This window comes from Phyllobates terribilis, unplaced genomic scaffold (genome assembly GCF_046119375.1).
Source record: "Phyllobates terribilis strain yellow unplaced genomic scaffold, ASM4611937v1 Scaffold_1__5_contigs__length_1240528914, whole genome shotgun sequence".
Lineage (NCBI taxonomy): Eukaryota > Metazoa > Chordata > Amphibia > Anura > Dendrobatidae > Phyllobates > Phyllobates terribilis.
Genome location: NW_027362761.1, coordinates 9,811,819 through 9,829,571, shown reverse-complemented (window position 1 = coordinate 9,829,571; position 17,753 = coordinate 9,811,819). Strand labels below are relative to the sequence as shown.

The 17,753-nt window shown below is 42.7% G+C and overlaps 1 protein-coding gene across 3 annotated transcripts in view; it reads right to left on the bottom strand.

The window, feature by feature from the left end:
• LOC141167079 (scaffold attachment factor B2-like) overlaps nt 1-17,753 on the bottom strand; it is a 183,333-nt gene that overhangs the window by 138,898 nt on the left and 26,682 nt on the right. For all 3 annotated transcript variants that reach the window (XM_073654455.1, XM_073654621.1, XM_073654535.1), the window contains exons 4-5: nt 1,294-1,321; nt 170-638 (exon numbers count right to left, since the gene is read on the bottom strand). In XM_073654455.1, the coding sequence (XP_073510556.1) occupies nt 170-638; nt 1,294-1,321 (497 nt within the window). The remainder of the gene's footprint in view (nt 1-169; nt 639-1,293; nt 1,322-17,753) is intronic.

Here is a 17,753-nt window from a genome sequence, read left to right as displayed (position 1 = left end):
TGAGGCAATACAAATAATAATTTCTGAGGAAACTATCGGAGATTTTAGATACCCATAGTACAGCCAAATTGTAAAACTGCCTTACTGAAGGGAAACAAAACGCAAAAAAAATAAAAAATATATAATTTTAAATATAATTTTTTTTTCTAATACCGATAAGAGAACAAACCTCATTTTCTGATCATCCTCTTTTGAGGAGGGCTCTTTTACAGCAGAGCTTTCCTCTTGCACATCTTCATGTTTCTTTGTGTCCTCTTCACCATCAGGTGGCTTTTCTTCGTTTTCTTCCTTTTTAGTGAGATCAGGTTGAGGCTGGCTACTCTGACCACTTGTTTTATCTACATCCATCATTTCAAAGTCTGTTTGCTTGTTTGTGCTTTGTGCTTTAGACTCCCTATCATCTGACGCTAAATCTTTATTTTCTCCATCTTCACAACCGTGAATGGATTCCCCTGCTAAATCTATAATGCTGCCTGCAGATTCGATTGTCACAAAAATATCCTCTTCCTCTTTGGGGTTCTCTGATTCAACACAACTTTCCTCTTGGTTAAATGAGTCTTCTACTTCTGGAACCTCTTCTTCTTTATGCTGTTCACATTTATCACTTTCCCCCAATATCTCGAGCACTTTCTCATTTTCTATAGATTTAATAAGAATAGAACGGCACAATTTAATTACCAGGAACAAAAACAAAATCACATATGTGGAACCGGCATGGCTGCCAAATTTGAATACTACAAACAGATAATAGAAAGGAGCTTTATGCAGAACATTTGTATGGAGTTGAAAGCATTAAATACGAATCACTAAATGCCCCCCCACCAAAATAAAAACAAACTAAAAATGCTGGAAATAAAAAGGAGCATCTTTTTAAACTTCATGTGGTCTTGAATTCAATCCAACTTCAAGTTATGTTGAAATTCTCCGTCTTCTTGTGACTTCAACATTTTCACATTGTACCAAGGACTTTCAATGAATAACTAATTTTGGCTTCTGAGAACTGCACCATGATATCAAGAGATCTTCCAGAGACTAGATACGCAATATAGACAATTTCCAAAGCGACGCACGAAATTTTTGTGAGCGTGTAGAATGATGGGAACAATCAAACCTCCAGAACCGCAAAACGCAGGATACTTTGATAATACTGTAGCTATTGAATCTCAAAACAACAAGTTATATAGTTATGCAATTAGTATCACTTTTTTTTTTTTAATACAATGCACCAGAAATAAGAACAATTAAATGTACCAATCTAGGTACGAGCAAGCTACTGTGTAACATATGAAATACCTTGTTCCAAGTGGGGTTCTTCATTCTCCTGTAAAGGAAAGAACAGCTCCTATTATTTTCAGTATGACTCATTCAAGCTATGTACTAACTATGTAACCCTGGTATTCAGAAGAAACTCTTCAGTCTTGGTCCACCTCAATTTTATTCTAAATTCTAGCATTTTATTATAACCCCTTAGTGAGAAGGCCTAAATGAGCTTTATTTACCAGCCATTTTTTTCACCCCTTTGGTTTTCATTAACATGGCAGAGTGTGCATGCATACAGACCAGTATAACCATGCATGCAAGCACGCAAATAAACCATTACCATCTTTAACCAGGACCTTTAACGCTGTGAAGTAAATTTACAATGGCGCAGGGTTAAAGATATTCTCAAGTTCCTAAATTGCCAATTTGTTAGACAGCATGAAAAAAAAAAAAGTTTGTCATTCAGATTTTGTGGTATACTATGCCTGATGAGACCTGAGTAGTCTCGAAAGCTTGCAATTTGTTACCATCTTTTCAGTTAGCCATTAAAAGGTATCAACCACTGAGGACTCTCAAATCTAAATATTTTTCTATCTACTGGCCAACACGGTACAAGAATATATATTTTCCCTATGTCATTCTCCTGTAATCAAAGAAAGAAGGAAAAAAAAAAAAAAAAAAACAGCTCAACCTAGAATGGCTTCGATCAGTCCCAGAGTCCGTGATCAGCGCTACCTGCAGGCGCTCAAGCAAGTAAGGAGGAGAGGATGATTCAGCTCCCAGGACGACAAGTTTTCATAAAAAAATTTAATTTCTTTACTCAAGATTAAAAACAATTTGGATACTTATTCTAAATTATCTTGAATAAAGACGTTATATTTGTAATCAAGACTTGACATCCTAGGAGCTGGATCATTGTCTCATAGTAACGTAGGCTGAATAAAGACCAAGGTCCATCAAGTTCAACCTTTCTCCCCCAAAAGTACTCCCTACACTAACTTACTGGAACTAGGCCTCACAAATGATTTACCATTTTTATTATTACTGCACTATTACAAATAAACCAGTTTATAATTTTTTAATTAGTTTTATTTTGGTATTACTGTTATGGTATTACTAAAATCCCTGTACCTAAATCTGTTGATCCAGAAGAAGGCAAAAAAAACCAGGATACATTCAGCTAATTTGCATCAGGGGGAAAAATTCTCTCTTGACCCAGAGAAAAGGCGATCAGTACTAGAACCCTGGATCAAAAGTACTACTATAGGTGTAATATTTTGTCTAATTTAACTGTAACCCACAATGTTATGTTTATTAAAGAAATCACCTATCCCTTTTTTGAAAGCTGTTATCGTGTCGGCCATTGCTACCTCTTATGGTAGGGCATTCCACAGCCTGACTGCTCTGACTGTAAAGAAACCTTTCCTGTTTAGGTGCCGGAATCGCCTTTCTTCCAGCCGTAATGAGTGCCCCCTGGTCCTTAGTATGGTCTTTGGAAGGAATAAGTCATGGGCTAGACCTTTGTACTGACCACACACAGCAGTGGACATTTTAACCAAACTGGTCACTGAAGATTTCTTAAAACTAATCTACAAAACGCAAATTTGATAACCTTACACACCAACACAGTCATGCGTTGCAACAACTTCAAGAACTCAGTGACAGTTATTAAGGGTGCAGATAAGGGGGGCAATATTGCAATCTGACCAATCCAGGAATATGAACGTGAGGCATTTCGACAACTGAGGGACCCGCTTACTTATACCAAATTAACATCTTGGCCTCGGACCTACTTCTCGGCAAAGCTACAGGATATTTTGACTCAGGCCTTTGAATGTGCAATTATATCTAAAAAAAAAAAGTATGAGGGACTGACTGTTGCCTTCCCTAGGACCCCGACCTTCCACCTGTTACCTAAAATCCACAAGGCCCCGTCGACCCTCCGGGACGTCCGATTGTGTCCGGCATTGGGGGGCCATGTGAGCCCATATGTAAATTTATTGACTACCATTTGAAACCCTTAGTGGCAAATTTGCCGTCGTATGTACAGGACACGACGGACGTCCTGACGAGGGTCGATGGCGTCACTGTGGACGAAGGGACTCTCCTTGTCACTGCAGACGTTGAGAGCCTTTACACCAGCATTGATCATAATGATGGGTTGGATGCAGTCCGCCTCTTCCTTGGGGCCTCCGACCAGGACGGCCCCTTGTGTGAACTTATCCTGGAGCTGCTGGAGTTTGGCCTGACGCACAATTTTTTTGTTTTCAAGGATCAGTTTTATCTTCAAAAGCTCGGCACAGCCATGGGGGGTGGCCTGCGCTCCCTCCTATGCGAATCTCTTCCTAGGGCAGTGGGAAAGAGATTTTTGATGGAGAGTGCGTGCCGACCGCCAACCATGTTCTGTGCTGGCTAAGATATATTGATATTTTATTTTTGTGGCGGGGCTCGGTCCAGCAGCTCGGGGAGTTCATGGACTCTCAGCGTGAATAGATATAACATCAAATTGACTTATACTTTTGACACCAGAAGAGTGGACTTCCTGGATATTTTCTTGAGTGTAGATGCCAGTGTAGGTATCCAGACGGATGTCTTTAGGAAGCTCACTTCAGTCAATTCCCTGATTCAAGCTGGGTCTGCCCACAGTCCGGCCACTATTGGGGCTGTCCCGGTCGGACAGTTCCTGAGAATGAGGCGGACCTGCTCCACAAAACAGGGCTTTGAACGCCAGACACAAGCCTTGAAACAACGGTTCACACAGCGCGGTTATAGCCGGAGATGCATCCAAAGAGGATACGATAGGGCTAGAAAGACCTCCCGTGTCTCCCTTCTCCATTCTAAGACACCAGTGTTTGGGAAGGATGATACTATCTGGTTCATCTCCACCTATAACCATGAATGGGACCACATGAGAGCAATCCTTCAAAAACATTTGGGCATTTTGATGATGAGCCCGCGCTGAGGGGACACCTCAAGCATAGTCCATCTAGGACACCCAGGAGAGGACAATTCATTAGGATGTCACAGAGATTGCAGCATTAAGTAGCACCTACACCATGTCTATTTGGCTCAAGTGGCCCTATAATGGGTAATTTCAAGTGTGGACACTGTGTGGCATGCCCCAATGTCCTACGTTGCACCAGCTTCCGCTCGGCTGATGGCATGAAGACTTTTGACATCACATTACTTCTGGCACATCCAATGTCATTTACTATGCTACATGCAGCTGCTCACTTATTTATGTCGGTTTGACATCAAGAGAGCTGCGGGTACGCATACGGGAGCCTTTAAGGGACATTGTGGCGGCCAGTTCGGCAAATGATCCAAGCAAACTTAAGAAAATACCACGCCATTTCAAGGCCAAACATGATAGCAATCCCAGCTCCTTTATGGTGCGTGGTATTGATGTAATACACATGGGTATTCGGGGGGGGGGGGCAATGTCAGGAAGACACTTGCCCAGAAAGAGTCACAATGGATCATGCATCGGAACACAGTGACACCCAACGGTTTGAATGAGTCTAAGTTTCTCCTCATTCCTATAGCCATAAATTTATCCTGTACACCTCTATTCCCACATGTATGTATGTATTAACACATGTGGGCTGGGTGATTTGAAGAGGAATTATCTGTACGTGATTTTAATTGGTTTTATTGATTTTTTTTTTGTTTTGTTTTTTTTTCTCTTATTAGTCCATATTCATGGAAGTCCTCTTAACCCCATTTGTGTCCGGAGAGCAGTGAGATTTGGATATACATATTGGACCTAATGCCTAGACGGGGGTTATTACTACCAAGATCTACAACCGTTGCCAGTCACATACCTGTGATCTTTCAAGATATACATGTGTCTGTATTTTCCTGGATAATAATTTTGTTACTCAGTACCTATATGTTAGCCCCTCCTTCCATCATTGCCTATGCGGTTCATTTCCTGCCTCACTGCTTTTCCGCTCGTTATATCTAACCTTTTATTAGTAGTGCCGCTATGCTGTTTTCCGACGTGGCTGAGCGCGTGCCCGCGGTGGGGGTCACGGCGCCCGCGCGCCTGGCCGTCTGCGCTTGCATGGGATATCATTCCCGCGCATGCGCGGTTGGTGGCTTGACGGCCGGGGCGCGCAACGCGCTCCCTGGAGCGCGTGCATGCGCCGTATATGGCACACTGGCCCCACGTCATGTGATCCGCGAGGCACGCCCCCGGCATAGCAGGCCACTTCTGGGTGCGTACCTCGCCGATCAGCTGTCAGCGCTTCGGATGATAAGGGATGTAATGCATATCTGGGGTACTATGAGGACATGACTCCTTGCCCTTGATGAAGCGGCCTGGGACGCCGCGAAATGTACATTGGGCTTTCACCCCCACTATCCTTTTTTCCTCTACCCGTGCTGTGCGCTTTTCAGGTAACTATCCCACAGAGATAACACAATTTCTGGTGGGTGGAGCACAGAGCTTTACTAATAAGACTGTTTTACCCCCATCTTTGCCCATACAGTAGCCAGTGGGACTATGATATACGTGCTTATCCTGTGAATTCTATCCTAGCTCACTTTTTGAACTCACTATTTTTGGGCAACATGCAATTATATTAATCTATGGATTTATTATAAGCATATCATATATATTCACCTGACATGCAAGCACTTTATCATCTGACTACCTCTTTGTCTGAATTCTTGTGTGCTTTCTATAGTGCATTATTGAATAAATATACTTTTTGCAATGCCGAATTTTTCTCCTCCTTTGTCTATGTTATTTTCAGCATGCAGGTGGACAGGCATCTGTAATACAGATGGTTGCCCACTTTTTCTCGTATACATAGATGGCATTTTTTTTGTATATTTGACACATTTATACATGCAAGAAAATACCAATGGAGAACAAGACCTCATAAGTAATGAGGGGCATACCACTAGATACCAGTTGAGCAAAAAGAAATAGACCATAAGGCTATGTGCCCACGATGCAGAAATGCTCAGGATTTTTTCCTGAGCGTTTCTGCATCTCCCTGGCAGAAAAAAACACATGCGAATTGTACATGCGCTTTCCTGCCAGGGACATGCGGAAATGGAGCGTTATCACTGACATTTCCGCATGCGGATTGACAAGCGCTTTCCAAGCGATTAGCATCACTTGGAAAGTGCTTGTGACAACTAGGTCACACTATATAAATCCATGCAAACGGCATGGATTTATATAGTGTGACCCGAGAGTGGTAAAAATAAATGTATACTTACCCTCCGATGGCCCCCGGTGTCCTGCTCACTCAGTTGTCCCTTGCCGGCAGCGGTGGATTGAAAGACCTGCCGACGTCAGCGTTGCGTGACCCGTCACATGACTGACGTCAGCGCAGGTCCTTCAATCCACTGCAAAGTGTCGGGAAGCAAGGAGGAGCGCAGAGCGGGCCGCCGGAAGGCAAGTATACGTTTATTTTTTATTTTATTCTTTTTTTTTTTTAACAGATTTTTTAAATGGTACCTGGGTGTGGCTGAGACTCTCCTCTCCTCTACACCCGGGTACCATCCGCACATTAGAACGCGCCAATTATGCAAGTACAGATGCAGTCTTGCGGAATTGGCACGTTCTAATGCAAGTCAATGGCTGCGAAAACGCAGCGCTTCCGCAAAATAATTGGTAGGTAGTGCTGCGCTTTTTTCCGCAATGATAATCCGCATGTGCTGTGCACATGCTGCGGAAATTTCCGCTGCGGATTATCATTGGGGAACATTGCTGCCCTTCTACCATGCGTTTTTAATGCGTTTCCGCAGCTGCAAAAACGCTGCAGAAATGCATTAAAAATGCATCGTGGGCGCACAGCCTAAGTGTTTAAAAAAAAAAAAAAAAAAAAAACAGGGTACAATATAGTTGAACAATATGAGGACTAAAAAAAATAGGTACTTTATTAAATACATTTAAAAAGACACACATTGTATGGTTCCATATATTATCAGACATAATATGGGCAGGTGAGGCAACAGAGGGTAGATAGAGACACAGTTGGTATGAAATATAAACCAAAGATGCAATCACAATCCAACCAATTGGTCACAGTAGAAGGTGTGTAGGTCAGGTCACAATGATATTAATCATATGGCCTAATCAGAGGTCAACATAAATAATCAGAAGTCAAATCCCACAACACACAATAACGCAAGTATCACATGAGTAAGGCTGGACAAAGCATACTTAGTAACAGGTGAAAGATAACCAACAGTGTCAGGGGAAGCCCCAACACGTGTTTCCGTACTTCCTCAGGGGGCAGTGGTGGGGTGTGTGTGTGGATTCAAGGCCTCATATGTGAGCCATCAGAAGACAGAGGTGGGTACTGACCAATAGAGGCGCATAGCGCCGCGCACCCCCGGACATTGGTGACAGCGGCGCGGTCTCAGGCAGGGTCCCGGAAGAGGGGAACTCCCACATTGACTTCACATGTTCCGGGGCGCTGCCCACAAGAGACCGCGTCACAGTCACATGACCGCAGCACCTGGCGCATGCGCACAAGGTCAGCCCACACAACGAGAAAAAAGCCGGTCAGACATGCAGCGAAAAAAGGATGGAGAGGAGCAGGCGGATACTACCGCATGAGACAACATATACAGTGCATTGTGAAAGTATTTGGCCCCCTTGACCTTTTCTACCCGTTACTGGCTTCAAACAAAGATATAAAATTCTATTTTTTTTGGGAAGAATGAACAACAAGTGGGACACAATCGTGAAGTGGAATGAAGTTTATTGGATATTTTAAACTTTTTTAACAAATTTAAAACTGAAAAGTGGGGCGTGCAATATTATTCAGCCCCTTTACTTTCAGTGCAGAAGTTCAGGGAGGATCTCTGAATGATCCTATGTTCTCCTAAATGACTGATAATGACAAATAGAATCCACTGTGAGTAATCAAGTCTCAGTATAAATGCACCTGCTCTGTGATAGTCTCAGGGTTCTGTTTCAAGTGCAGAGAGCATCATGAAGACCAAGGAACACACCAGGCAGGTCCGAGATAGTGTTGTGGCGAAGTTTAAAGCTGAATTTGGATACAAAAAGATTTCCCAAGTTTTAAACATCTCAAGGAGCACTGTGCAAGTGAGCATATTGAAATGGAAGGAGTATCAGACCACTGCAAATCTACCAAGACCCGGCCGTCCCTCTAAACTTTCATCTCGAACAAAAAGACTGATCAGAGATGCAGCCAAAAGGCCCATGATCCCTCTGGATCAGGGGTCCTCAAACTTTTCAAACAGGGGGCCAGTTCACGGTCCTTCAGATCATTGGAGGGCCGGAATATAGTTTTTAAAAAAAACTATGAACAAATTACTATGCACACTGCACATATCTTATTTTGTAGTAAAAAAAACAATACAGGAACAAATACAATATTTAAAATGAAGAACAAGTAAAGTTAAATCAACCGGTATTTCAATAGGTAGGTAACTGTACCCAATAGGCAGCATAGGTCCCCAATAGGCAGGTAAATGTCCCCAATAGGCAGCATAGGTCCTCAATGGGGAGGTAAATGTTCCCAATAGGCAGGCTGTCTCCCCCCCCCCCCCCCCCCACTTATAATGCCCCATGCAGGCTGTTCCCCCCCATATAATGCCACATGCAGGATGTCACCCCCCCCCCCCCCATATCATGCCCTATGCCTCTATACATAAAAAAAAAAAAAAATCCAATACTCACCTCACTTCTCACTTGCTGCCGCTGCTCTACTCTGGTCTGGACTCCAGCATCGCGGCGGCGGCGGCCCGCTCTGCGCTACTTGTGACGGCACTCGGGAGGGCGCGGTGTAAAGACATCACCGCACCCTCTAACCTGAGACGTCACAGGAAGCGCAGAGCAGGAAGACAGCGGATCTGCAGAGGCACGGGGAGAGGCAAGTATCCGCCTGCAGGGGGCCCTGAGCAAGCGGGGGAGAAGGGCGGGCGCTGACACCGCTCTCCTCTCCTCCGTCCATAGCCCGGCGGGCCGGATAAAAGTCCTCCGCGGGCCGCATGTGGCCCGCGGACCGTAGTTGGAGGACCTCTCCTCTGGATGAACTGCAGAGATCTACAGCTGAGGTGGGAGAGTCTGTCCATAGGACAACAATCAGTTGTACACTGCACAAATCTGGCCTTTATGGAAGAGTGGCAAGAAGAAAGGCCTTTCTCAAAGATATCCATAAAAAGTCTCGTTTGAAGTTTGTCACAAGCAACCTGGGAGACACACCAAACATGTGGAATAAGGTGCTCTGATCAGATGAAACCAAAATCGAACTTTTTGGCCACAATGCAAAACGATATGTTTGGCGTAAAAGCAACACAGCTCATCACCCTCAAAACACCATCCCCACTGTCAAACATGGTGGTGGCATCATGGTTTGGGCCTGCTTTTCTTCAGCATGGACAGGGAAGATGGTTAAAATTGATGTGAAGATGGACTGAGCCAAATACAGGACCATTCTGGAAGAAAACCTGTTGGAGTCTGCAAAAGACCTCGGGGATGGAGATTTATCTTCCAACAAGACAATGATCCCAAACAAAGCAAAATCTACAATGGAATGGTTCAAACAAACGTATCCAGGTGTTCGAATGGCAAGTCCAGACCTGAATCCAATCGAGAATCTGTGGAAAGAGCTGAAAACTGCTGTTCACAAACGCCCTCCATCCAACCTCAATGAGCTCGAGCTTTTTTGCAAGGAAGAATGGGCAAGAATTTCAGCCTCTCGATATGCAAAACTGATAGAGACATACCCCAAGCAACTTGCAGCTGTAATCGCAGTAAAAGGTGGCGCTACAAAGTATTAACTCAAGGGGGCCGAATAATATTGCACGCCCCTCTTTTCAGTTTTTAAATTTGTTAAAAAAGTTTAAAATATCCAATAAATTTCGTTCCACTTCACGATTGTGTCCCACTTGTTGTTGATTCTTCCCAAAAAAATTAGAATTTTATATCTTTAGGTTTGAAGCCAGAAATGTTGCAAAAGGTAGAAAAGTTCAAGGGGGCCAAATACTTTCACAATGCACTGTATACCGCATCTATTCACAATATGACCATGTCACCCCACTCATAGTATATAATCTAAACAGCGTATACAGTGCACAACAAATCACATTGATGAAATGTCCATAAAATCGCTTGCTTTCTTTGGAAAAAGGAGGGGAAAGTCCATTTAAGTCCAGGTATGTTGTCTGACATCAAACAATCAGATTCTCCTCCTGCTGCAATTCAAGAAGGGCTCCACATATGGAAAGAGGCCAGGGGAAAAAAGTGAATATTTATACATGTAAATGAGATCCCCTCTGAGGCGTCATTTTTCTAAGCTAAAGAAGCTCCAACCTCTCATCATACGAGAGGCCTTCCATCCCTTGTAATAATCGAGTTGTCCGCCTTTGAACTGACTAACTTCTGAATATCTTTTTTAAAATGTGGAACCCAAAACTGGATCCCATATTCTAGATATGGCCTCACCAGTGATTTATAAAGGGGTAACAATACGTTGGGATCGCAGGATTTTATTTCTCTTTTTATACACCCTAAAATCTTGGGGGTTTTTTTGCGGCAGCTGCTTGAAATGGAGTACTGCTGCTCAGCTTACTCGTAACCAGAATACCCAAATCCTTCTCATGTTCTGTAGTCTCAAGTATACTCCCATTTAAAATATATATGTAGCAACGGGATTACTCCGTCCTAGGTGTCTACTTCTCCATTCTCCTGCAAAAACAGCTTTCATCTTTTAATCGTGTACAGCTCATTTCCATAGAGCACAGCCTCCCCATCTTCGTTGAGAGTGCACAGCAGTAACATTCCAAAAGAAGAGTTAACTTAAGGAGAATCTGTCAGTAGGATCGTCCCTCCTAAGCCATCTATATGGGCATGTAGGTTACAGGAAGACAAATAAAATGTTACCTTGAAATCTGCGATCCAATGTCTTACTCCAGAGAAATCCACGTTTTACTCATATGTAAATAAGGTGTTAAGGACTATGGACCGGACACAAATCTGCAGGAGAATCTGCCTCAAGAACTTATTTTACATGAAGGGGGAAGTTACCAGTGTGATATGTAATGGCCACACACAGCTCTGCAGAGAGCAATTATAACTGATCCAATGGTGAGCAGATGTGTCAACCTGTGCAAGCACAGCTTACGGCTATGACCAATGGTGGGCTTCAGTAAAATGGCACCAGTTGTACTGAGTAAATCTAAGCTGGCGCAGCTGCCGGCACCATTTTCCTTTAGACTTCCAAGAGCAAAATCTGTGTTAGCGGTGACAGATAGGACGGCGAGAGGGGACGGAAAGAGGGGACGGAACAAAGCTTAACACCTTACCCACAGTCCCGCCCCAATGCATGGAGTTCTGAATACAAGGAAACTTTATCAAAGATTAAAAAAAAAAAACTACAAAACAAATTTCTTCACCTGAGTTAATTTTAATCAGCATGACCGCACCAATATGACGCGGTCTGTACTTCGTAAAATGCTGCGTACAGGTGCTCTTTAATTTTGCTAGTTGCTTTCAGTCTTTTGAAGACTTGCTGAAGATTTTATTCTCTGCAGATAAATGGTGAAATGTGCAAAAATTTCCGCACAGGAATGAGCCTGCTGTAAATTTATAAGTCTGCAGCATGTGAGTATTTCTGCTTTATGTTGATGGGGTTTTATAAACTAATCCACAGATAGAATCCATAATCAATCCATAGCAATTCTGTCACGTTTGAACATGGCATAAGGCTGTGTGCCCACAATGCGTTTAAGCGTTTCCGCAGCAGCAAAAACGCTGCAGAAACGCTTAAAAAACGCTTGGTAGAAGGTCTGCCATGTTCCCCAATGATAATCCGCATGTGCTGTGCACATGCTGCGGAAATTTCCGCTGGGACTATCATTGTGGAAAAAAACGCAGCACTACCAATTATTTTGCGGAAGCGCTGCGTTTTCGCTGCCATTGACTTGCATTAGAACGCATGTATTCCGCTTCACTAGATAAGCACATGCGGAATACATGCCTTCAATGTGCGGATGGTACCCGGGTGTGGAGAAGAGGAGACTCCCCTCCGGACCCAGGTACAATAGAAACTGCGAAAAAAAAAAAAGAACAAAATAAAAAAATAAATGTTATATTTACCTTCTGATGCCCCCGGTGCGCTCGTCCTTTCATGCTGGCAGCTAGCAATGGACTGAAGGACCTGCGCTGCCCTCAGTCATGTGATGGGTCACGCGACGCTGTCGGCGGCAGGTCCTTCAGTGTACCGCTGCCGGCAGCCAGGACGGAGGGAAACAAGACACCGGGGGCCATCAGAAGGTAAGTATAGATTTTTTTTTTAACCACCATTCTTTCGGTCACACTATATAAATCCATGCAGTTTGCATGGATTTATATAGCGTGACCAAGTTGTCACAAGCACTTTTCCAAGTGATGCTAAAATCGCTTGGAAAATGGCTTGATAACCCGCATGCAGAAATGCATGCAAAAACACTTCACATCCGTATATCCCTTGCAGGAAAACGCATGTACAATCCGCATGCGTTTTTTTCTGCCAGGGAGATGCAGAAAAGCTCAGGAAAAAATCCTGAGCATTTCTGCATTGTGGGCACATAGCCTTAAGCTACGTGCTCACGATGCAGAAATGAAGCAGAAAATTTCTGCAGCATTTCTGCATCTCCCTGGCAGAAAAAACGCATGCAGATTGTGCATGAGTTTTTCCTGCAGAATACATGCGGATCCACATGTGTTTCCGCATGCGGACTGACAAGCACTTTCCAGGCGATAGCATCACTTGGAAAGTGCTTGACAACTAGGTCACACTGTATAAATCCATGCAAACAGCATGGATTTATACAGTGTGACCGTAAAAATAAAAAAAAAATAAAAGCTATACTCACCCCCGATGCCCCGGCGTGGCTGTCGCGCTCCTCCTGGCTTCTTCCGGGTTGTCGGCACATCGCGAGACAGCCTGCGGTCACATGACCGCGACGTCATCTCAGGTCCTGGAAGGAGAAGCGCTGCCGGCATGCAGAGAGAAGCCGCCGGACAGGTGATTATAAACTTTATTTATTATTTTATTCTTTTTTTTACAGATACAATGGTACCCAGGTCTGGATGAGAGTCTCCTCTCCTCCAGAACTGGGTACCATAAGCACATTGAGACGCATGTTATCCGCTTGTACAAATGTACAGACACGGATTCTATGAGTCTCAATGCAAGTCAATGGCGGCGCTTCCGCAAAATTAATGAACATGCTGCGGATTTATTTGCGCTGCAGAAACGCATGCGGAAAAATCTGCAGCATGGGCATTGACATTGCGGAATGCCATTGGGGACCATGGGGTGCGGATTACCATGCCTTTTTTGATGCGTTTCCGCAGTGGAAACGCATGAAAAACGCATCGTGTGCACACAGCCCAAGAATGACAAACCTTAAGTGCTTGATGATTTTGAATATATTAACCCAACTAATCATGCTTGGATGACCTGTCTGCTTTGAATTTTTTTTTTCGCCACTTAAAATAAAAAAAGAACCTATATGTGTTTGGTGTATACAAACTCGTAATGACCTGGAGAATTATAATGGCAGGTCAGTTTTAGCATTCCGTAAACGTGGTAGAAAAAAAAAAATTGTGGCATTGCATTTGTTTTGCAATTTCACCGCACTTGGAATTTTTTTTCCCCATTACACAATATGGTAGAACTAGTAATGGCGTTTAAAAGTACAACTAGTCCCGCAAAAAATAAGCCCTCACATGGCCATATTGACCAAAAAATAAAGAGGCTATGGCTCTGGGAACAAGGGGAGCAAAAAACGAAAACTCAAAAACGGAAAATGCTCCGGTCATGAAGGGGTTAATGTACTGCAACACCAAGATGAAACATAGATAAGGTCGAGTAGAAGAGTTCTTTCATATGGTTTGAGAACCAATGTGGAGCGGTGCGGTTTCTAATTCCTGGTGTAAACGACTGTTGACTACTTCCCACTCTGTTGCATTGTAGTCTTTTAGCCCTCTTTCAATGACGAAGTTTAACCCCTTGCTTTTTTTTTTTTTTTTTTTTTTTTTTTTTTTTTTTTTAAGTTATGACAAACCATTAGTTTTTTTTAGTTTTAAGTTTTCTTGTAGCATAAGAACAGCCATTACTTTATTACCATAATACAGCATATATTTTCATAAACGGCTGAACAAATCAATTTTTAACTTTATTCTTTGGGTCAGCATGACTATGGCAATACCAAATTTACATTATTAGTATTGGTTAATCAATTTTCATGAGAATATACACTTATATAGGTTACATTGGCTGGTGGGAATACAACACTCTCCCAGGTGATATTGGTGCGAACCTAGTCCAGTGGAAGAGTTTCATTGACCATGTATTTTTATCTGGGCTGGAGAGTAAAAGTTTTACAGGTTTTTAAATAATATTAACAAAAGTGATTTTAATCTATAATTCACCTCAAATTTTAGCAATACATCATTAAATTTTTTGGACACTACAATCTTTAAAGGATAAGGAGAGAATAGCCAAGTCCTTTAATACACCTACTGATAGTAAAAGCAGCACGGTGGCTCAGTGGTTAGCACTGTAGCCTGGCAGTGCTGGGGTCCTGGGTTCATATCCCACCGAGGACAACATCTGCAAGGAGTTTGTATGTTCTCCCAGTGTTTGCGTGAGTTTCCTCCCACACTCCAAAGACATACTGACAGGGAATGTAGATTGTGAGCCCTAATGGGGACAGCGACGATAATGTATGTAAAGCGCTGCAGAATATGTTAGCGCTATATAAAAATAAAGATTATTATTATTAGCTATATTTTAAACAGATATTTGCCATTCATCCATCTGGCTTAATATTTCCAGAGGGCAATTCATACAGGTCAGAAGAAACTGCACACATTTAAAGATTATTTCCAGGAAGCATCAGATAACATGTTTAAAAAAACATACAGAAGGGATATACAGAAAATTGCAGGAAGTAAGGCATTTCTTCCACAATTTTTCTAAGCAATCCTCATTTATTAACAATAAATACATTGTGTAATTAAAGGATTATGTTATCAATATCCCCACTACAACTCAATACTAAAAGGATAGGGGGTTACTCAAACAAATAGTTAAACACTGGGGTTTTCTACAACAGGATAAAGTTAGGGTATGTGCACACGATGCAGAAATGCTCAGGATTTTTTCCTGAGCGTTTCTGCATCTCTCTGGCAGGAAAAAACGCATGCGGATTGTACATGCGGTTTCCTGCCAGGGACATGCGGAAATGAAGCGGTCTTCACTTTCATTTCCGCATGCGGGTTGACAAGCGCTTCCCAAGCGATTTTAGCATCACTTGGAAAGTGCTTGTCAACTTTACACTATATAAATCCATGCAACCGGCATGGATTTATATAGTGTGTGAATGTCAAAAAATAAAAAATAAATCTATACTTTACCCTCTGATGGCCCCCGGTGTCCTGCTTCATCGGTCCCGGCTGCCGGCAGTGAAGACTGTAGGACCTTCCGACGTCAGCGTCACGTGACCCGTCACATGACTCTGACGTCAGCGAAGGTCCTTCATTCAACCGCGAAGCGCGCGGGAAGCCGGCAGGACGCAGCGCGGGCCGTCAGAAGGTGAGAATATATATATTTTTTATTTTATTCTTTTTTTTTTAATGGTACCTGGGTCTGGATGAGAGTCCTCTCATCCACACCCGGGTACCATTCGCACATTAGACCGCATGAAAAGCGCATCAACATATACAGTGATGCGGATTCCATGCGGTCTAATGCAAGTCAATGGCGGCAAAAGAGCAGCGTTTCCGCAAAATTAATTAACATGCTGCGGATTTTTGACCGCAACGTTTACGCTGCGGAAAAATCCGCATCATGGGCACAGCACATGCGGATTTCCATTGGGGAACATTGCTGCCCTTCTACCATGCGTTTTTCATGCGTTTCCGCGGCGTTTACGCAACTGCAAAAACGCCGCGGAAACGCATGAAAAACGCATCGTGTGAACTCAGCCTTATAGTGGACCTTATTCCGGATCTTCCTAGTTTTGTAAATAGAAGAGCAAAAAACCTAGATAAATCTATAGCTTTAACAATGGGAAAAATCCTTGTATAAAAAAATTGCCCAAACCACACTAGTAAGTGCAGTTATTTTTTTCCTGCAAAAAAAAAAAAAATGCAGGATGAGTTGCAATGCTGAACAACATAATTCAACATTTAGTTTTCATACAGAAGGATTGTTTTCTATTAAGCATCATATAACTTGCCATAGCAAAGGAGAAATCGACTGTATTTAGACGCCCCAGAGAGAATACATGGGAAGAACCCAACAGGCATTACATGTCAGGATGAAGTAACATGCCTATAAAACAGACAATTCATAGGACACCCACTATCTAAACATAATAAACAAGTACACAAGAGGTAGTTCTTTCTGGGGTATGGAAATCATGAGGAAACATTGGAGAAGAGGTAATTTTACATATCCAATGTCAAGAGCAGAAAGCGGGTGGATTTTTTTTTTTTTTTTTTTTTTTTTTTTTTTAAATACTCCTCAGACCCACTGGCGTAAATGGTGAGATAGCAGTCCTCAATTGAAAAAAGTTCTAAGTCATCAGGAATTCCGGATTAGTGTTAACCATTCATATTTCCCTATGAAAGCCTTAATGATGGTCAGCAGTAACTCCTGAATGAGGACGCTACATCCAAAATGCGTAGGATAATTGACTACTGTTTTTGCCCACTGGGGAACCCGTAGCAAGTGACGTTTGCTGGAAGAAGCAGTCTCTCTATTTTTCCATCCAGCCTGTCTCAGAACGCAGACGGCCGGAGAGCTAGACAGGGCTATGGAGTCAGTAAGTGAAACCTCCGACTCCACAGCACTGTCTCACTACTGAGCATGTACATAAAGTGCAGCCCAGATTCATCTCAACTACAAACCTAGACCCTTAGATCAGGAACAGAACAGACATTTATAGGGCATTTCATAACTTACCCAAATTCTTAAGAAAAAATATTCCCCCCAAACGGCATTGTGCTACTGTACCCAATTTATTATATATTTTAGGAGTCAGAATCGGTCCATTTTATACCGACTCCATAGCCTTGGCGATAGACACACCAGAGCACCATGACACCGACCAAGGTCTGAAAGGTTACTTTAGTGGATCCTTTTAATGCGCCACTGATTCAGGAAAATGTAATTGCATTATTCATCTCATCTATCCACAGGTAGGGCCTATATTTATCAAAAAGCCACAGTAACACAGTGATGTTACGATTTTTAGCATAGTAAAATGCATAGCTTATAGCAGGTTAATCATCCTCCTCTTTGCATTTTTGAAAACTATCTTTAGCTCAGTTGGTGTACATACTCTGCAATTACTTTCATTTATAGTTCTAAGTAATGTTAAGAACTCACCCACTCACCATCTAACAATGATTGCATATGTGAATGAGAAAACTGGAAATCAAAATTTGGGTATATGCATAGTTTTACATGCGTTTTTTCATTTCGCATTCATTTCAAAGG